The sequence below is a fragment of the Rhamphochromis sp. 'chilingali' genome, assembly GCF_963969265.1.
Source record: "Rhamphochromis sp. 'chilingali' genome assembly, chromosome: 5".
Taxonomy (NCBI): domain Eukaryota; kingdom Metazoa; phylum Chordata; class Actinopteri; order Cichliformes; family Cichlidae; genus Rhamphochromis; species Rhamphochromis sp. 'chilingali'.
In genome coordinates this window covers 43,452,952-43,474,079 of record NC_137932.1, presented here as the reverse complement: position 1 = coordinate 43,474,079, position 21,128 = coordinate 43,452,952, and the positions used below count along the sequence as shown (strand labels likewise).

The 21,128-nt window shown below is 44.0% G+C and overlaps 1 protein-coding gene across 2 annotated transcripts; it reads right to left on the bottom strand.

Annotated features, from left to right (window-relative positions):
* Positions 1-1,854: 1,854 nt before the first annotated feature.
* On the bottom strand, positions 1,855-19,716 carry LOC308397008 (transcription initiation factor TFIID subunit 4-like). Of its 2 annotated transcripts, XM_080882720.1 has the most exons (16): positions 19,687-19,716; positions 18,209-18,658; positions 17,901-18,022; positions 17,703-17,807; positions 17,154-17,276; positions 16,633-16,755; positions 16,316-16,405; positions 15,982-16,131; positions 6,205-6,328; positions 5,815-5,899; positions 5,310-5,470; positions 5,080-5,210; positions 4,660-4,785; positions 4,478-4,534; positions 3,092-3,199; positions 1,855-2,192 (listed from the first exon to the last, which is right to left on the bottom strand). In XM_080882720.1, the coding sequence occupies exons 2-16, from the start codon at positions 18,627-18,629 to the stop codon at positions 2,067-2,069; spliced, it is 2,052 nt and encodes a 683-aa protein (XP_080738846.1). In that variant the 5' UTR covers positions 18,630-18,658; positions 19,687-19,716; the 3' UTR covers positions 1,855-2,066. The 2 variants fall into 2 exon arrangements, with proteins under 2 accessions (XP_080738846.1, XP_080738847.1); XM_080882721.1 differs by lacking the exons at positions 17,703-17,807; positions 19,687-19,716 and adding an exon at positions 19,356-19,630.
* Positions 19,717-21,128: the final 1,412 nt, after the last annotated feature.

Genomic DNA, 21,128 nt, shown 5'->3' with positions numbered 1-21,128 from the left:
AGTCGACTAGTCACCGATTATTTTTGCGATTAGTCGACTAATCAGATCATCATCCATTGGACGTAAAACTACAGCTTATTGCACCAGCAGCATCTGCTCTTATATAACTATCATTAGCTTACAGCTTTAAGTGTTTCAGGTCTGTGCTAACTAAAAATAAAGACAAGATGATAGTTTATTGAATTTTAATGAAATTTGCAGATTGTTTCAGTGAAGATTAATAAACTCCTTGCTATCTAAAATATAACAGGACACTGGAGTATATTCTGGAGCATCTCACACTTCTGATAATCAGCTGTCTGCTTGATGTTTATTCAGCTGTGTAAAAACTTTAATCTCAGACAAACTGATTTACTCAGGAACAAATAAAATACTAAAAAAAAAAAAAAGACAAACAATAACATTTTAAGTTATCTAAGTGACTCATATATATTTAACCTGAGTAGCGAAAGACGGCGGTGGGTTTGAAAACGATTTGCGGGGAGTCCGGTGTTCTCACCGCGCTAGTGAGCCTAGCCCCCGGCTCGCTAACGAGCTAGTGGGTAACAGACGTCTCCGAAAACGTCGGAGCGCTTTTGAAAATATGCAGTGTCCTGATAAACTGAGCAGATATTTGAGGTTTACACAGCTACATTCTCGCCTGAAAATATGTTAAACGTTTATTTTGTGACCCAGAAAGAATAATAAGAGTAACATTAAAACTAACTAGCTGCCGCCATTGTTGGAAACTGCGCTGGGCCGCGCTATGAATTCTGGGACACAGCTGCTTCTTCTTCTTCGGGGTTTAACGGTAGCTGACATCCTTGTACATGCAGTGCTGCCATCTTCTGTTTCAGTCCGTTATTACACTCTTAAATCCTGCTACTTATTCCTGCGTCTTTTGTGATCTTACAAAGCTTCAAACGACGCGTCGACTATTAAATCAGTCGTCGACGATTTTGATAGTCGACATAATCGTGACTAGTCGACAAATCGTGGCAGCCCTATTTCTGAGTCTAATGGAGATTCTGTTTGACAAAAACTTAAAGTTGTATTCAGTGACTGAGCATACAAAGTCATTAGGAGCCAATCGCAGGAAAGCTCAGATTTTTGGCATCTGACTTAATTTTCTGAAGTTTTGTAAGACTAGAAATGTCAGGTTTGTGGGCGCTTCCAGCGGGCTGGTGCTTCTTCATGCTACCTGAAAACATCTTGCTAAGGTTATTTAAGATTGTTCCCTGGCTGTTGGTGTGGATGCAAGCGACAGGCCAGAACTGCACAGCATCACTGAGTTCAGCTACGCTTAATTACAGCAATGAGCTATCCGACTGACAGCATCGTGCCAACAGCCCATATTACAAATCAAGTCTTTAAGTAATTGTAGCACTGACCAGCTACACTTACCCTCACATCAAGCAGTCACACAGCTGATCACCTACTCAACTCAGGGTTTCCCAGTTTAGCCAGGTTCATGGACAGGTATCCTGGCAGTAGATCGTATATTTTACAAACTATGAGAAAAATCATGTCATGGTCTCACAACTTGCAGCGAAGAAGAGAAAAAAGTAAGAAGTGAAGAATGTCTTTCCTTAATAAGTGCAAGTGAATATTTAGTTGGGCTGCTTCAAGCTACTGACTCCGGGGTCCAGAGTCAGCCTGAGACTCAGATTTATTATTTTTTTGAACCTTCATGACCCTAAAAACTCAGAGGTAAAACTACAGTTTCCTGGTTAAGCAACAAAACTTCCTTTGCACTACAGTCTTCTGTCGCAGAGGAAAGAATCTGCAACTGTAGGTAAGAAACAAAGACACAGTGAGATGTGCAATTTCAACATGTTTTTAATCGTGGAAAAAACCCAACAATCCAGCAGGAAACCACAGTCACTTTACTTTTTCCACACAGCTCACGGACACACAGCTGTGCTCACTTTCACATTTAGTTTTTCCAACAGAACAACAGCAAAACCAAAACTGACTGCGATTCAAATGCAGCTGAACCCAACCGTGACAAAAAGCAAAACAGAATATCACAAAACGAGGACTCCAACAAATTATTTTAGATCAACTGCAGGAAGACAATCAGCTGATCAAAGCATGGCTTTGTAGAGGGTGAGAGAGTGACGCAGAAAGGGTTCCTCCTCCATACACACCAGCAGATCCTTCAGGATCAGCCGGGTCACTCTGTGAACACCTGGTCTGGGCAGCACACACACCTGACACACAGACACAGTTTCTGTGTTACCCTCCCTGCATGAACCTGCTGGAGCATAAACACATGCTCCTGCTCTTCAGCTCGCTTGGCTGCTACAGATTTAATTTAATCTGATCTCTTAAAACAAAGCAGCCCAGAGGTGATGATCCATCCACCAGCAAGAGTACGGAGAGGACGTCTCCCTCGTTCAGTTTTATGCTCGTAATTATCCTGACATAATAAAAATAATCTCATTGGCAGGTTTTAAAACAGCATCTTTCCTGTTAGGTAGCTAATATGTTGCTTTGCCTTTGTAACAAGGTTTCAAATATTCTCCGCGATCACACTTAAATCAGTCTCATTTCAAACCATGTCTAAAACATTTTAAAATGAAGGGGAAAGGCTTCTTCTGGTTACTGATAACATAACTGATGTGTGATCTGAGCACTAACTCGATATTGAAAAAGAACATCTGTGCAAAGATGGCGCTCTCTCCATCACTACTCCATGCTTCCTGTCAATGTTTGCTGAACTAGCTGAGGTAAAGTCTGTACAGACGTGGAGGAAGGCCTGCAGCAGCGAGAGGAAACAGAGGCGGCACGCAGTCTTTTCCTCTGGGTAATGGAGTTCAAAGGCAGCGGGTAGAGTGTGCAGCTAACAGAGCGTCCCCATCTATAAACCTACAGCCTGAAGCGCTGCGACTTAAACACACAAAGAATTAAAGACTCAATGAGCTAAACTAACAGTCTTATACAGGCTAACTGCAGCAGGTTCTAGATTTGCTGTGTCTTCATCAGCTGAGGAGGGCAGCAGTTTTACAGCAGCAGGTTAAACATTCACAGATATCAAATTAGAAAAGATGTTTCTGAAATGATCCATTCAGACCACAAAAGAATAGAAAACAAAACTTTGTGCACCCACCTGGCTGTCGGCCTGATCCAGGGGTCTCTTCCTGCGAGGGCCAATGGCAGCCAGAGCAGCGAGGTTGGCCTCCCTCTGCTGCAGCTGAGCTTCCTCTATTTGTTGCAACTGAAAAGAGAAGACAACGAATTTGTAAACATTTATGTTTTCACACATATTTTCTGTATGCATACGTGGACACACTGTCATTGTTTTATACATGCAATATATAAGCCAGGGTTTAGAGGCAAATGCACTTTGCTTGATGAGGCAGCTGTAGCTAAATATATATGACAAATTATGGCAAAGATTTGTTAATCAAATCCACACCAACTTTGTTAAGTGCGTGTCACTAAAGGCACGATATTCACCAGTGGGAATCCTTTCAGTTTGTACCTACTCATACTCTCAGTACTTGTGTAGGTACAGACTTGGCAAAGTGCTAGCTTGTGTGCAGTGCAGAGGTTGAGTGTGTGTGTGGGGGTGGGAGGGCATGTAAATGAACAGATTGTGTTGCTGTGGAGAAGCCTCTGGGGGCGTGATGGCTGCGAGCTACACAGCTACAGCTAAACACGCCATGTGTGGCGTTTCCGCCTCCTTAAATAGCCGCAGTGCTACCGCTGCCTTTCATCTTCCTCACACTACTCCGTCTCCTGCCAGCCAAAAACATCACACACACCATCGTATTATTAAACGAACAATTAGCATGAAAAGTAGCAGGGACTTACAGAGTTTGACTTCCTGATGCTGAAATGAAGCCAGCGATAAAATACGAACTGCCGTTCCCACAATGACCCAGATTTCCAGCAGAATAGAGAAGCTTATGGCCTGGAACATGAATGACTGTGGGCTGCATCTCTCCTTCACTACAACTGACAGACTAAATCTTATCAAGGCTTCAGAATTAACAGAGGTGTGGCTACTTCGACTGACACAGGCCTGCTCGAGTCTTCTAGACTTCATCTCCGTGATGATGGGACGGGAACAGCAGGTCACCTCGGCCACTCTTACTGCTGTTACTTCGCCTGTCCTTCCCTTTCAGCTGATCTGTATTCAGCCCACATGTAGCATTGTTCAGTTAAGGTTTACAATCCCTCCCTCTGTGAAGTCAAACAGTCTATGGACGATGCGTACTAACCAGTAGTGTTACCTGACACCCTCCTGATAATTTTAAGTTGACTTTTATCTGAAAAGTGGTCACATGTGGCTCAAAAAACAATCAAGCCTTTAAATTTGGACTTATAGTGGCAATGTTCATGTTACATACATGTTCTTTCTTCACAGTTCCAACCTGCAGTCAGAACAACAGTTTCTGCCTCCCAGAGTAAACAGAGCTCACAAACACCAACATAAACGGGGGCAGGTGGAAGAATGACTCCTGTGGAGGTTTTAGAGAAGGAAACGCACCTCTTTGGCTTTTTGCTTGAGCTGCTGATACTCTGGATCTTCAGTGTGAGAGCGACTCTGTGATCACAACCAGACATGTAATCCAGGATTTAATGCACAAACTCTTCTCAGTAGTTGTTTTCAAAGACACATTGAATCTAAAAACACTAATCGTGTTGCAGCCTTATTCTGGCTTCACCTACTCTGGCAAAACGCAGCAATCTCTCCCTCTCCTCCTCATCTCTCTTCTTCTTCTGCAAGGTCTCAATTTCCTCCAGGAAGCGAAGCTGAGAACGAACGTCACTGACTTGCGTGTGCCACGAGTTCTGCTGTTGAAAGACAAATTTAACACAAAGGGACCACATGTTGCATTAGTTTGCCACAGGTTCACGGTCCTTTGCAGGCCATGTCTCCATATAAAGTATATGATAGTGCTTCAAAATAACATCTTGTTAACAACATCTTAACAAGTGCCAAGCACCAGGAATGCCACAGTAAACTAGATGGACATTACCTCAGCTGGGTTTTTCAGATGAGCGGCTGATGCATGTATTAACACCTCGTGGCGTTAGTAGATGCATCCCTGCTCGGGTCTTATTCATGCCTGTGTTTTACATCTTTACCTTCAGGGCTGTCTTGCGGTGTTCTGCCATTACAGTGAGTTTCTCCAGCAGCCCACGAAGAAACTCCTGAGTAGCATGAGAAACCAAAGCAACCACATCTGGACCAACATCGGTTACTCCCAGAGCCTGTCCTAACAGAGGGTGCATGACAATATCACATCCTGGGAGTCTCAGAGACTAGTCTGAGACAGTGTCTGTAATAAACATGTGTCTCAGTGTGGATCTTGTACCTGTGTGAAGGATTCTGCTGAGCACCGGGTGAGTGGACAGGAACAGCTGATCCTGACACGACTGCACCACAGCACCAACCGTGCTGGTCAAGATCTGTGCGTTCTCCTCTCTCAGGTTGACTCCAGCCATGGAGGTGACGTCATTAATATCATCATCTTCTCTGGGACACAACACACATTTGTGCTGAGGACGTTTGTGATTAAATGTTGCTGCTGCAGTTAGACTGCTGCTTAATATTCTCTCATCATGCAACATTAGGTGACTGTTGGATCTCAGATGTCACACAACCACCTGCCACAGATGAAGACACCCCCTCTCTGTGACGGCGGATTGTGCATATGAAGGGTGCGAGCTGTGTGAACCAGCACAGCTCCACTTTGAAGGACAAACAGCTGGATGTAGGGCTGCTTTTACACACTTCCTTTCATCCACCCCATAGTGCACCGATTCCAACCACCACAAAATTCCTATTAAAGTCTCAAATGTGTGAACTTTATATCTTACTTGTAAGATCCTGAACTGTCTCTGAATGCAAATTTGGTAGAATTAGGTGGCTCACGAGGGAAGGGCTGCTTTACCGAAAAACCTCCTATAAAACAGCAAAATGCATAAAGAGTGAGAGCACGCCAGGGTCATGCAAGCGTCTCTTGGTGTCATATGGTCTGTACATGTAATTCCACTACACTTTTGAATTTCTAAAGCCTAAAAAACACATTTAGGTCTCCTGAAACATTGTGAGGACACACTGAAGCACCCTGACTGTGTACAATTATTAAAAAAACAAAACAACACCCTCACAATGAAATAAACAACTAGAGGAACAAAAATGAGCTGATTGATCAGTTCTGTGTTCACCTCGACGTGGCTCCAAATCTAAATTTTAACAAAGTTTACCTGAGAAGTTTTTTCCCGAGTATCCCACTATGGGCAGAGTGGTGGGTTTCTTAGATATGCAATTTCTGGACTGGACTAATGTCGTCAGGCCAGGTCTCAGAGCCACTCCTCGAGGCTGGAAAACCTGCATTTTAAAAAAAGGTCATCATCATAAATCCAACACTATGATCATAAAAATGACTCCAGCTGTAACTTTCTATGCCATCTAAATATCTCATACACATTTGTATAAATATAATAAAAAAGGCTCTTAATATCTTAACTATAATTTCAAATGTTGGACAACAACACCTCTGATTTTTTGTGTGTTTTTCTTTTGTGTGTTTTTGTATAGTAAGATACAACCTGGTTCTCAATTTTTCTAGTAGAACAAGGACAAGGTGTATTTTCATAGTGAGACCTTAGCCGCCACAGGGAAGATAGAGTGGTGATGCCGAAGTCTTTGCAGGGGAACGTTTACACCCTGCTGTGCAGTGGACACTTGCAAGTTTTGTTTTCAGGGGTTTCCAGGTCCAGTTTATGTCGTTCCATGTGTATTTGTATTGTCCGGTGTAGGGATGGGTACCGGTATCCGGTGCCATGACGGCACCGGTTCTGACATAAACGGTAGTAACCAGACCGAAAAGCAGCGCACATTTCGGTGCTTTTTTTTCCTGAGCTGTGATACACTTTGGATTCTAGCCAATCATTTTACGTTTCCGAGGATAGTAGGCGGGTCCAGGTACGTACGTTCTTTTAGAGCAGAGCTACAGATTAAAAACGCCCAAGGCGAAGCGGTCAAAAGTCTGGCTGTACTTCACAGCAAAAGATGCAAACTCAGCAGCAACAAGTGCTTTAAGCTGATACTGTGATACTGTCAAAGGAGGTAACACCTCGAATCTGATGAAACACCTGGCGACGCATAGCGTTTTTTTTAAAAGCCGAGAAATGCGCCGTATTTGATAGCTTGCTGCGAGACCTCACACCGAGCACATCTACTGCGGGTGTGGTGCCTGTTATCGGAGTTAGCAACATCCCCCAAAAACACGAAGAGGAGAGTCCTGGCCCCTAGCCCTGCCAGTGTAGCAGAAATGATGAGGATGATGATGCAGCAGCAGCCGTTCTTCTCTGCGTGAGGAGCTTCATGTTGTTCGTGTGTAATTTACGTTGAGTAGGCTAACCACGTTATTACATTAATGCATGTAAGGTGAACTAGCAAACACCATCATAGCTACATGCGGCTGTCCTCTTGTTTGATGGCAGATACTCCCTTCACCCTGGCCAAAAAGGCTAAAATGACCAAAGAAAAAGTGGAAAACAGCTAAACATGAGAGGTTTTTGGACCAATTTTGTGTTCTCCATTCTTTAAGCACCGGTTTGAGCACCGTTTGAGCACCGGCACCGGTATCGGATAAAACCTAAACGATACCCATCCCTAGTCCGGTGTTTTGTTTTTTTTCCTTCCTGTTCACAGTCTATTACCTCAAGTACAGACAGCAGTCTTCCCTCGGCCACTGTCAACTTAGCCAAGTCAACAAATCATAGACCCGTCTGACTACAGTAAGGTATGTTGAACACAATCAGTGGTCTTAGAATCGTCTCCTGGGATGTGAGGGGTGCAGGAAATGCAACCAAAACTAACAAAGTCATGGCGCATTTACAGCAGTTGAAAGGAGATGTGGTTTTTCTTCAAGAGGCGCGTCTCTGCAACAAAGAAGTGAGGCGACTCAAGAGAAACTGGATCGGGACTTATATATCACTCCAAATTTAACGGCAAGGCTAGAGGGACACCCATACTTATTCGTAATAATATTCTGTTTGAGCAACATAAAGTTAATGCGGACCCAGATTTGTGTCAGGAAACTCGCAGGGCTCACTTGTGTTACTGGCAGCGTGTACGGGCCGACTGGGACGATGAATCTTTTATAGCTAAACTTTTCTCTTCACTCCCAAACTTGGAAAACTATCATCTCATTACTGGAGGTGAGTTTAACTTGGTTCAGGACGCTCTGCTGGATAGATCGTCAACTAAGGTCTGTTCCCTGAGTAAATCTGCTGAAACCCCAGAATCTGTCAAAACTCAGCTGTGGATCCATGGCGACATGCGAATCCTAAGACAAAGGCATTTTCCCGTTTCTCTCATCCCCACCACACATATACACGCATAGACTTTTCCTTATCAATATTAGGTTTCTCTGTAAAATTAGCCACTGGGAGTATCGTGCTATCCCCATTTCAGATCACTCACCAGTTTCTTTTGATGCGTTATTAGCGACCCCGTCTCGACCCATTAAACACTGGAGATTCAACTCTAGCCTGTTGATAAGGGATGACTACACAAAATGTTTCAGATCACAGCCTGAGGTTGGGAAGAGTCCCACAGCTCTGGAAAACCTCCTGTGTTGTACCAGTGCCAAAGACTTCACGCCCCAAGGACCTCAACAGCTACAGGCCGGTGGCTCTGACATCCCACCTGATGAAGACCCTGGAGCGGTTGGTCCTGGCTCAGCTTCGGCGCCTAATAAGCTCATCACTGGACCCACTTCAGTTTGCCTACCAGCCTGGCATTGGAGCGGATGATGCCGTCATTCACCTCCTACATCGTTCCCTCGCTCACCTGGAGACCGCTGGAAGCACTGTGAGAATCATGTTCTTTGATTTCTCCAGTGCCTTCAACACCATTCTTCCCTCGGTTCTAAAGGACAAGCTGGTGAACTCTGGAGTGGACCATCACCTCACTACCTGGATCCTGGACTACCTCACCGACCGACCACAGTATGTGAGGACTCAGGGCTGTGTGTCGGACAGGGTCGTCTGCAGTACGGGGGCCCCACAGGGAACGGTTCTGGCTCCGTTCCTCTTCACCATCTACACTGCAGACTTCTCCCACAATTCCACCCAGTGCTTCCTGCAGAAGTTCTCTGATGACTCTGCAATAGTCGGCCTCATCACTGATGGGGACGACAAGGAGTACAGAGGTCTGACCCAAGACTTTGTGGACTGGTGCCAGCTGAACTACCTCCAGATCAACGCCAGTAAAACCAAGGAACTGGTGGTAGACTTCCGCAGGCACAAGCATTCTCCACTGCAACCACTGAACATCCAAGGTATGGACATTGAGGCTGTGGACAGCTACAGGTACCTTGGTGTTCATCTGAACAACAGACTGGACTGGACTCATAACTCAGACGCCCTCTACAGGAAAGGGCAGAGCAGGCTGTACCTGCTGCGGAGGTCGTTTGGAGTGGAGGGCCCACTCCTGAAGAAATTCTATGACTCTGTTGTGGCTTCTGCTATCTTTTATGGCGTGGTCTGCTGGGGCGGCAGCATCTCTGCTGGGGACAGGAAGAGACTGAACAGGGTGATCCGAAGGGCCAGCTCTGTTCTAGGATGCCCTCTGGACCCAGTGGAGGTGGTGAGTGACAGGAGAACGGCGGCTAAGCTGTCATCCCTGATGGACAACATCTCCCACCCCATGCAGCAGACTGTGACAGCACTGAGCAGCTCCTTCAGTGGGAGACTGCGGCACCCACGGTGTGGGACGGAGAGATTTCGCAGGTCTTTCCTCCCCACTGCTGTCAGACTCCACAACAAAGACTTTAACTGATCAAGCACACACATCCATACATATGCAATAATACTAAGTGCAATAATCCTTTCTGTCATCGTTGTATTTTTACTCAGTTGTATATAGTATTTGTATTTGTATTCTATTTTTATCTTATTGTATATTTATTTTATTTTATTCTACTGTATATAGTATTTTATTTTATTCTATTCTGTACAGTTGTGTACTGTATTTATTCTTATTGTATTATAATTTTTGCCTCATAACTTTTGCACTGTCCACTTCCTGCTGTGACAAAACAAATTTCCCACGTGTGGGACTAATAAAGGTTATCTTATCTTATCTTTCACGTTTCCTTGAATTGAATGATTCCACTGAAGTGTCGAGAGGTGTACTATGAGAAACGGCAGGTAGCTCCATGCCCTCCTGGGTTTTAAATGCACCTTAGAACACACATGCATCAACACTACAATGAGCGGGTGGAGGGAGGTTTGGAGTCTTCTCCCACCCCCGTTCTCTGCGGCCTGCTGGAGCGGGAGGGCTAGGAGGAGGAGTTGGCCGTCCGACTGCGGTCTGGGGTGTGGGGCCTCCCTGCTGCTACGGAGTCGGGGCGGTCTGCCTCCCCCCACCGCAGGGAAAAGGGTAACACCACCTGGGTCTGGGTGCAGTTCCCCCTCCAGGGGCAAGGGTACCTAGACCCGGTTTGTAGAGTACGCTTGGGGAGTGTGATTGTGTGTACAGCGTCTCTTTATGTCTGTCTCCACGTTGGTTGAGTGTGGAGTAAGTGTATATGAGAGCATTGGGGGGGGGGGGGGGGGGGGGGGGGGGGGGAATGGATGTTTGTGTCTGTGTGTGCCTGTATGTCTGTGTCTATATGTCAGGTTGGGTATCAGACGCCACCTCTCTGGGGACACCTCAGGCCCTCCAAGGTTTGGAGGCCTATCTCCACTAGGGCTGAACGATATATCGCATTTGCGATAATATCGCGACATGATCAAGTGCAATTTTCTAACCGCAAAGGCTGCGATTATACTCTGGACATGTCCAAATTCATGGGCTGCATCCTCCTGAGGCCGCATTTGTAGACCGATTACGTCACAGCGACGCGCCGAAGGCTGTCCAAATTACTACCATATCCCAGAATTCATAGCGCGGCCCAGCCAAACTCCAGTTTCCAGCAATGGCAGCCGCTACTAAGTTTTAAAATTACTCATACTAATCTTTCTGGGTCACAAAATAAACTTTTAACATATTTTCAGGCGAGAAAGTAGCTGTGTAAACATCGAATATCTGCTCGGTTTATCAAGATATCCCATATTTGCAAAAGTGCTTCGACGTTTTCAGAGGCGTCTGCTACCCACCAGCTCGACAGCTAGCCGGGAGCTCGAGGGTTACTGATGCGGCCGAGAACGGCACAACTCCCGGCACATCATTTTCAGATCACCGCGGAGTTTCGCTGCTCGGGTTAAACGTGATATGTAAGTCACTTAGACAACCTAAAAATGTTATTGTTGGGCTTTTTTCAGTGTTTTGTTTGTTCGTGAGTAAATCGGTTTGGCTGAGATTAAAGTTATTAGATTAGATAAAATAAAACTTTATTAATCCCCCGGGTGGGTTCCTCCTTGGTTTTCACACAGCTGACTAAACGTCAAACAGAAAACTTATTAAACAGAAGTATGAGACAGTCGAGAATTTACGCCAGTGTCTGGTTATATTTTAGATAGCAAGAAGCAGACGGCCGAGTTTATTAAACTCCACCGAGACAGCGGTGACGCTAATCAGAACTAGACCGTCCAATTTCACGCCTTTAAACTTTAAAGGCGTGTTTGTGTGTGTGTTTATACAATTGCTATTATGTTTGCACTTTATGTGTAATGTTACTGACTGCAGAGATCAGTAAGATGTGTGTATTTTTTATTTATTAGTTTTATTTATTTAATATTATTTTTTAATTGAATGACTGTCTAGTAGTTCACAGATGTCGAAAAACTGAGTGTGGTAAAGCCACTGATTTTGTTTATGTATATTTCTGCAATCTGCACATTGTACTGACTTTCATTTTAATGTTTACACCAGGGTTCCTTGTCAGCACTTTATGCTCAGATGTTTGTAAGCTAAAAATAAACTATTGTGTATGTTCAAATATACTGTTGTGATTGAAGAAGTTAAATAAAAATGTCAGTCATCAATTCATGCATCACCTCATGTCATCATAACAGAGGTCTGTCTTCCAGGAAAGAACAGTTTAAAATTAATGTAATATAGTATTGGCCATACTATATGATGTATTGCTTGTCTTTGTTTAATAATACAGAAGACAAAGACCTTAAAAAATAATCGCATATCGCATCGCAATATTGGGGCAAAAAATCGCAATTAGATTATTTTCCATAATCGTTCAGCCCTAATCTCCACCTACCACCACTTCCCCTGCCAGTGGCGGACTCCCTCAGACATCGGTGCGTTGGTGGTTCTTTGTGTCTGGGGGTGGGCGTCCAGGTACACACCGGCTCACTCCTTGGCGGCCGCTTATCGGGGCCTGGAGCCTGGGGCTCGCTCGGGCCACTTCGGAGGTGGGGTGCCCCCGGCCTCTCGGCCTGGGGCTCGGTCACTCAGGCACAGCTGGGGGCCGGCGGAGCTCACGGGCGCGTCACTGCAACTCCCCCTGGCTTCTGCTCCGCGGCTGCTGAGTGAGCCCTCATCTGGGACTCTCCTCAGCTCTTTCTGGGACAGTGGCGCAGCTGCCCCTCTGTTGGTCTTCCTTGGTCTCTTGTGTTCTGGGGGCCTCTGGATGTCTGGAGTTTTGATCTCCTCCATACCCGCTTCACACCCCGGAGGACGGGGCTGTGGCCCCCCCACACTCCCTAGCAGATCGTTACATGGAGAAACCTTTGGAATACAAGCATGCTGATCCACACAGGTATGCACACAGGTGATCACTGCTCGTAGACCCAAATTACACCTTTCTTGGCTGCTACTTCGAAGCACATCTGTCCTGCGTGCTGCACAACAACATTGAATATTTAGTATTTACTGCTGTTTACACTTAGCTAGATTAATGCGATGGTGTTGTGTTTAGTATGTTGCTTTGGTTTTTTTCTGCTTGTTTTCTATTCTTCTCTCAACAGGTGATCCAGGAGATTTTTATTTTTTTTTCTCCCCCCCTTTCTCACTGTCCCTCTCCCCTTCTGCTTTTCCTTCCTCTTTCTTTCTCCCTTTCCTATCTCTTACTCATGTCTGTCCCGTCTGTAACATCTGAAAATAAAATATAATAAATAATAAAAACAAAGATCGACCAAATGGACCAATACGGCAATGCCACGATGATCCATTTGGCAAAATAAATCCATTGGGTATCCTTGTTGGTCTTCAGACAACAATTCTGACGGCTAAAGAACCAAATGGGACAGGCAAAAAAAAAAAAAAAAAGAGAAACGTCGAAAGCCTACATGAGAGGCCAGCTTATAGCTTTGTTTCAGCTTTCTTACACGCCCAGTGTATTGAATAAGATCAAAGATCTAGACGGCAGATATGCATCGAACCCAGATCCTAACCTCTATACAGAACGTGTGAAACTTCAAGCCAGGCTCAATTTAACCACCACCGCAACAGCTATGGTTCAATTAATTAAGACAAAGCAACGCTTTTTTGAATCCGGTGATAAGGCAGGGAAACGTCTGGCTCCGACATAATATCGGACCCAGAGGGAATTAATGAAGTATTTGTTTGTTTCTATTTCGATCTGTACACTTCAAGCTCTCCACCTCTATCAGAAGAAACTCTCCAAAATATACATTTTCCAAGAATAGATAGAGATCTGACGAAGGGCTTAGGGGGACCAATTACTGTAGCAGAGGTGCAAGAAGCCATTAAATCCTCAAACACGGGTAAATCGCTGGGCCCTGACGGCTACTCTGCAGAATACTATGAAGCCAATGCTGATCTTATGGCACCATTGTTGAAAGATATGTATAATGAAGCCTTTTCAAAATGTCAATTACCCAAGACTTTGTCCGAAGCTACTATTTGTTTAATCTTGAGAAAAGACAAGGATCCTCTGTTGTGCAGCAGTTATGGACCAATTCCTCTTTTAAATATTGATTTTAAAATACTTTCTAAATTCTCGCACTTTGGCTACAACGTGTTCTGCCACAAATCATCTCCTTCGATCAGACGGGGTTCACAGCCGGCAGGCACTCATATCATTATTCAAGACGCCTCTTGAATATTATCCAGACATCGTGCAATTCAATTCCAGAGGTTGTGGTATCTCATGACTCAGAGAAAGCTTTCGACCGCGTCGAGTGGAGCCTCCTCTACGAGGTGATGGATAGCTTTGGCTTGGGGGCTGACTTTATTCTCTGGGTTAAGTTACTGTTACTTATTATCTGCCGTTACTCATCATCATCAATACTCAGCTCACCACTCCCTTTCTCTCCGACCCTTGTTGGGGAGAATCCAATAGCTAAGGAAACGGTAACTATTTGGCGACAGTTCAGAAAATACGTTGGGCTACGTGGGCCGTCTTTGCTAACACCTTTACTAAAGAATTGCAATTTTGCACCTTCAAACACTGATGCGGCCTTTAGCAGTTGGAAAGATAAATGACAGGGCTGTTAAGGACTTGTACAGTCAGGACACCTTTCTATCTTTTGCTGACCTATCGTCTAAATACAACCTGCCTGATTCCAACTTTTTCGTTATCTTCAGGCTAGATTTTGTAAAAAAGCAGTTCCCTCACTTTCTCCAATCGGCCTCCAGAAACAAATCTGGATATGATCCTGCAGACGAACCCTCATCAAAACAGACTGATACCAGCCTTGTATAAAATACTAGATGCTTTGGTCCCCAAACCAATTTCTCCTACTAAGCTGAGATGGGAGGAAGAGCTGCCAGAACAGCAGTGGGATTCTGCTTTGAAACTCATTCACTCATCCTCAATTTGTGCCCATCATGCTTTGATTCAGTGCAAGGTGGTCTGTAAAGCACATTATACAAACACAAAATTATCTAAGATCTATCCAACCATTACTGATGCCTGTAGCAGATCACCTGCCAACCATGTCCACGTGTTTTGGTCTTGTTCTAAACCGAGTGCATTTTGGAGGACTGTCCCTCCTAACCCACTCTCCGCAATGTTTGGCATCCCCCCCAGTTTACAGTAATCTGGCCCCCTTAAAAAGGCCTTAGCCTTTACCACTTTACTGGCTCGGAGGCTTATTCTGTTGAAGTGGAAGCTTCCCCATCCCCAACTCATGACCATTGGGTGAGGGACGTACTCTTTAACTTAAAGTTAGAAAAACTTAGATTCTCTCTAAAAGGTTCAATTAGGAAATTTAACAAAACCTGGAAATCATTTCTCTTACTGGTGGACACTATTACTTTACTTCCTGGGACTGAAGTGAACTGAGCGAGGCGACATTATGAAGTTTCTGGTTTTTTTGGTTATGCTTGTTACTCACTTTCTTTTGTGTGTGTGGGTGTGTGACTGGGTGATGTGGCTTGAGATATTTTTATGTGTGGAGACTGGATCTCTGCCGTGTCTTGTTTAGTGTGGACCTGGAAGAGGAAGAATCCAGGATTGGGGGGTGTTGGAGGGTATAATGGACATACATTGTTCTGAAATCAAAATCGACTTTGCTGTTGCTAACTGTGTGTGTCATGGCTGAAATCAATAAAACAAAGGTGGAATAATTTCAAATGTCTTACTTCAGGTTGCATCATGTTAAGTTCTTCAGTGTAATCAGGTAATTGGAGCACACACACACACACACACACACACACACACACACACACACACACCTCATTAATGTTAATCCACTTTCACAGCAACGTGAAAAGCTGTGGGATGCTTAATGTAACATGAGGATGTTCCTAAGAAGAAATATTTTTACTGTCAGTCCTGCAAATACAAGACGACCAAAGTCAGGTCCACATTTTAATGCATTTAAAACAGCACGATTCCTCCTCAGTATACCATCTCTGATTTCTGTTTTGACTATATATTCTTGTGCCGACTGCACAGCTGGATTTTTCTTTTTGCATTTCAAGTCAGTGAATTTCACTTTTGTTAAACTGTGAACCTCCATGGATGCTGCAAATACAACAGTGCTGCTCAGCAATGCCTTTAATCACGTCAACATCCATGAATAAGATCACAGATCAGACATGGTTTATGTTTGGTACAATTAATGTCAAATTCCCCCCCATAAAATATTGCATCTGGTTACCTGCTGCCTGTTCTGGAGGGTTTTTCCTATCTCAGTGTTGGACTGCTTTATGCTGGAGGACGGTGTTGAGGGAGGGGGTGTGGAAGCTGAAGCTTTCTGGATGAATAACTGGGGGTCTGCAGTAAGGCAACGCACCGCAGGAAGACTTTTCTGGTGGCAATGATGAAACAGAAATGTCATCAGCTAAATATGTAACAGTCTAGCTATGATCAATGTGATTCACATCCTTTCAGCAAAGTGTAACGCAGTCTACACAAATGCAAAAAGGTTTTTATTTTTAAATCAATCACAGACATCTGGAGATGAGGAAGCAACAGGCTTTACTTCTCAATACCTTGAGAAAAGGCACCAAGCAGGGTTGTGGAGTCGACTTCAACGTGTCATAGAGCTGCTCCGTAAACGCTTCTGCTTCCAGTTTTCCTTCCTGCAGGTAAAAAAATTCATCAATTAACAAATAAATAAATAAATAAATAAGCTGGTAATTTAATAATGAACTTCATGATAAGAATTAAAAATTACAAACGTGTAGCACAAGAATACAACAACTTATTAACTCTTACCAACAAGCCTCTTTCAGTCTGCCTAGTAACAATACTTTTTGTAAACAAGGTTAAAAACAACAGGAGAAACAAAGTGTCTTCAGAGATGTACCAGCAGACTCCTGACCAGCGCTTGGACATTGTTAGCCACGTTCACAGATCTGGAGTCACTGGAGGCCAGCTTGATCAGCGTTACCAAGAAGTTCTTGCACTTCTTCACACTTTCCAGCGTCTCCTGTTGGTGAAATATTTAGTAATCACATCTCATCTGTTATCTCAGCTGTTATCATCTACTCTAAAAACTCAATTTGTGGCTGCTTTTTGTCGTGTGTTTCGTGAGAGGATATCCCTCATATGGATTCCTGCACTCCTAACTCAAACTCTGTTCTGACTGGCTGTCCCTGACAAAGTTGGTTTAAAGAGGAAGAACTAAGCGGCTACACCAGTATAAGATTACAAAAATTAGTCTGAACTGGAAACTGTGTGAAAAGATTTCCTCTTTGACAGTACAACAAATCCTTGGATTTTATAAACAGTATCAGTAAAAATCTAAATAAAAACTCATTTGATGGCTTCTTGCTGAGCCAGGTCAAGCTGAGTGTGCAGGTGGGAGCTGGGCCTGGTCGCACTCACCTTGCTAAACGTGGGCGCTGATTCCTTTTTAGCGCCTGCTGCCTGAGTGCCAGCATGGCTGCCTCGCTCAGACACCACGTTCACCGTGTGGACAAGAGCTGGTTTGGGGGCAACACCAATGACCTGAACACAAAGTCACCAAAAACTAAAACCAGGAACAGCAAAGAAAAGCCAGCATCACAGCAGCAGGAGCCTCTCTGGTGTTTGTTGCTCATTATTTTTTATGTTTCATTGGAGAGCTCTGCTTTTACTCAACTCGGGATCCTATCAAACTGCAACTTTCCAGCATCATTCTGTTTTCATTAGTGTTACTGATTAAAGATGACGTATTGTTATTAACACAAAGTTCAAGCACCGTCACTAAATGACATTTTTTATACTTCAAATGAAAACAAATGTGTCCATCAGTCGTGTAATTATTGCATCGATTTTTTGGATTTTCTTTCTATACCTAAAAGAACAAACTAACTGTCAGAGGTGCACACAGTCATACACTGCATAACATGCAATCAGTGACTGTGAGCTGCAAACAGACTCCTGTAATTTTACCACAGCAGTCTTCTGGACTGGTGCTGCTTGCTGGAAACTGGAAGTAGGCGTCATCTTGATCACTGTTACATTCTCATTCCTTTTACTTTCAGCTGCTGCACACACCTGAACAGCAGACATGCAGCTGACATCACAGGTGCAATCACACATCTGTCATTATTAAATAACATAGAAAAGCAGCCACGCACATGCACCCACCTGCGGTGCAAGTATCCTGGTGGGTTGACCACTGATAAGTCTTTGTCCCTGCTGAGCCTGAACCAAAGCCTGCTGAGATACTAGCATCAGCTGCCCACTGTCACTGCGGATCAGCATCATACCTGCCATAAATGTGGCCCAAACACTACAATAAACTGATGAATTATCCTTACAGGTGACACGTCTAACTGAAGTGTTTATTAGCAAATTATAGACAGCACATGTCCAACAAGGTTTTGGAATATAATAAAGGAGGATCTGTAATGGGATTACAGTGTAGACTACAGTCAGCGGGTTGTGCAGCTCACCTGGAGGTATCTGGATATTGGCTGGGAGATGTGGGGAGGTGGCCTGTGGCAGTCGAGGAGTGACTGGCTGTGCAGTTGCTGATCTGGGAACAGTTATCAACACCGTCCTTCCTGTGGTTGTAACCTGTTTCACGGAGGCCACCTGGTTCTGAGGCTGTTTCGTTGTCTGTTGGTTACCTGCACTCACGCCTGCATTTGCAACCACCACAACAGGAGGTGAGGTGCGAGGCCCTGACACTGCACAGGTTGAAGGCTGGCCACTCGGGACGACTTTAGGCGGGGCTGAGACAGAGTCACTCTGTGACATGCTTGCAGCTGTGACAGCGACTTGTATCCTGACTTGAACAGAAGCGTCTCCATCCCCGGGTGCTGCCTGGGGTTCCAGCCTGTTAGCTTCAGTAACCACGTTGTTTGTGGCCATGACTGCAGCTGAACGAAAGAAGGGTTCAGCTGCAAAGCAAAAGCATAGTTAAATACAACAAAGGAGTTTTTCAAACGCGCCGTGGTTTGCTAGACTCAATGTCACCCGCATCGTGCCAAAGTGTGTCTAATATCTCAACCTGTTAGCAAACACCTGTCTCGACGTGGAGTAGCTAAAGTTTCATGTATTTGCAAACAAATATGAAACCGGCTCATGTTAACCACAGATCTTACCTGAGACACAACCAACCCCCCCACTCGAAAAACAATTAACACGAAAAGAAGGACACCGGAAGTGCGAAAGTACTCGTTTATTCCAGGTTTTAGGACGTTTCTGTGAATTTCTATTTCAGCTGGATCTGACCCATGTATGCTTCGGAAAATTAAGACTCCTTGGGCCTGAATCCAAGATCATTTCGGCCAGTTTTGGTGAAAGATTTCTGAATCCAATCAAGCGAAACTGGGAGCCAACCGGTGAAAATGGCGGCTGTGGCAAAATGTAATGCTAATAATTACAAGACGATTTTATCATTTTCAGCTATAATAAATTCAGGACAGCTACATGTAGAACGGTTTCGTTTTTAAAATGTATGCATGTGTTAAACACCAGGAGCATCCGAGGGTAAACCCCGTTTCCTGCCGGGCTCACATACAGGCTGCGCTAAAGGTTTAAAGCGGGAAAAGGTTTATTTGGTCCTACACGTTTCCCCATCCAAGTCATGCTTACCTAACAGTGAGACAAAGCGTTACCTGTGTGCTAAATCTCCCACACACCGAGGTTCAGTCACATAAACCAAAGGGTCCAATTCCATTTCTGAGAGCTGCTGTCCTGCAGCTTTTACATGCATCCTTGTTCCGACACAGCTGAACCAAATGAATGGCTTGTTACCAGGCTTCTGCCAAACTCGGTTTCATGCTAAAGAGGTCATCTAACCATTAGATTAACGCTGTGTTGGAGTAAAGATGCATGTAAAAGCTGCAGGACAGCAGCTCTCGAGGACGAGTTGGACACTCGTGACATAAACGTTGGAGGAACGAGGCCTGGCGCACGAGCTCACCTGTGGTAGCTTCGAGAACGGTGTGACGTTCACGGGCTGTCCTATGCTGCATTCAAGGGCTGCAGCTAAGATGACCCAGCCTGAACTTTATTAATAAATCACCGCGAGTTATTTCTTATCGATCTATTCTGAATTTCACTTTAAAGGTAAAATAGATGTACTCTTTGGTTTCTGTTTTATGTAGATTTAGGGCCGTGCAGTATTTAGAGCACTTGCCCTCCTTCTCCATAAAAGAAACAGGTAATTAGGGGTCGATCTTCTAAATTTTATCCCCAAAATATAATTTTAAAGTATTTCATTACTCGAAGCTTTTCAACACAGTCCTCTCTGGTGACATCTGGAGGCCAAAAATATGAAGAGCAGCTTGAATCCACAAAATAAAACCAACTGCTTCATAATGATTGCCCACTCGACAGAGTGGAATTCTGTCTGATATTGGGCCGCCGTTGTGTTGCTTTGAACGTGTATTTTTGGGGGGTTAAAAAATGTGGTTTATTTGTTTAATAAACTCTCCTTGTTTAAACATGCACCGTTGTGTGGTCTTCCTTTGCTTGTGACTTCTTGATGTTGGTAAATAGAATAATTGAAAAATACCACATTACATATAATAAATACATATAATAATGTACAACACATTATGGAGTAGGCTTCTGCTCTGAGGTCCTGCCTCCATGCACTTATGCAATTAACCGCTAGACAGGTATATTTATAAATAATATTACATTAGGGAAATTTTCCCAGACATATTTTTGACCTGGGGGTTAGAACTGATTGTGAACTGGAAAGAGAAAATGCTTATGAACTTGCAAATTAAAAATATGTATTTAAGGTAACCCTTTTTCATTTTTATTTAAAAAGAAAATGTATTCCACTGTGCGATGGCCGAACCTGTTCCTTTTCGTGGAGATAATTTCTCCTGCCTTAAGGGAAATCCCTTCACATGGAACAGAGGAGGCTGCAGTGCAGAGAAACTGGTAGAGATGCAGTTATACAGTCTACCACACAAACTATCAGCTAAAGAGAATAAATACATTCAACTGCTGCACATTTGGCAGACTAACATTTTCAGATTAATTAAACAATAAAATATATATTTTTACAACATTACATGTAAAGAATCAAGTGGAAGTTTTTCTAAAGTTATTTAATGATATTTATATTATGGAAGCAGATTATTGACATTTTTCCCTTTTCCTGTTTTCAGATATAATAAACACGCACAAACAAAATCAAAGGGCCAGAACACAAAGCTGGAAAACCCACCCGATCGACCAAAATCAACTCAAAATTCTCCCACACAACAGAACCTCCTCTCTTCCTCGCTGCCTCCAAATCTCCCAGTGGAATGATCACTGGTTCGCTATCTGTCACCATCAAAACGCGAATGATTCACCTGCTTATAAACCAGGGAATCAGACACCGAAGCAGTTAGGCTCTAAATG

What these genes read in the sequence shown, in the direction of transcription:
- LOC308397008 (XM_080882720.1), bottom strand. Translation starts at nt 18,629, where the DNA reads ATGGCCACAAACAACGTGGTTACTGAAGCTAACAGGCTGGAACCCCAG. An exon ending in CAATATCCAGATACCTCCAG is followed by an intron (nt 18,023 to 18,208) that starts GTGAGCTGCACA and finishes CATTTATGGCAG; the next exon opens with GTATGATGCTGATCCGCAGT. An exon ending in TCAAGCAAAAAGCCAAAGAG is followed by an intron (nt 3,200 to 4,477) that starts GTGCGTTTCCTT and finishes TTCTCTTTTCAG; the next exon opens with TTGCAACAAATAGAGGAAGC.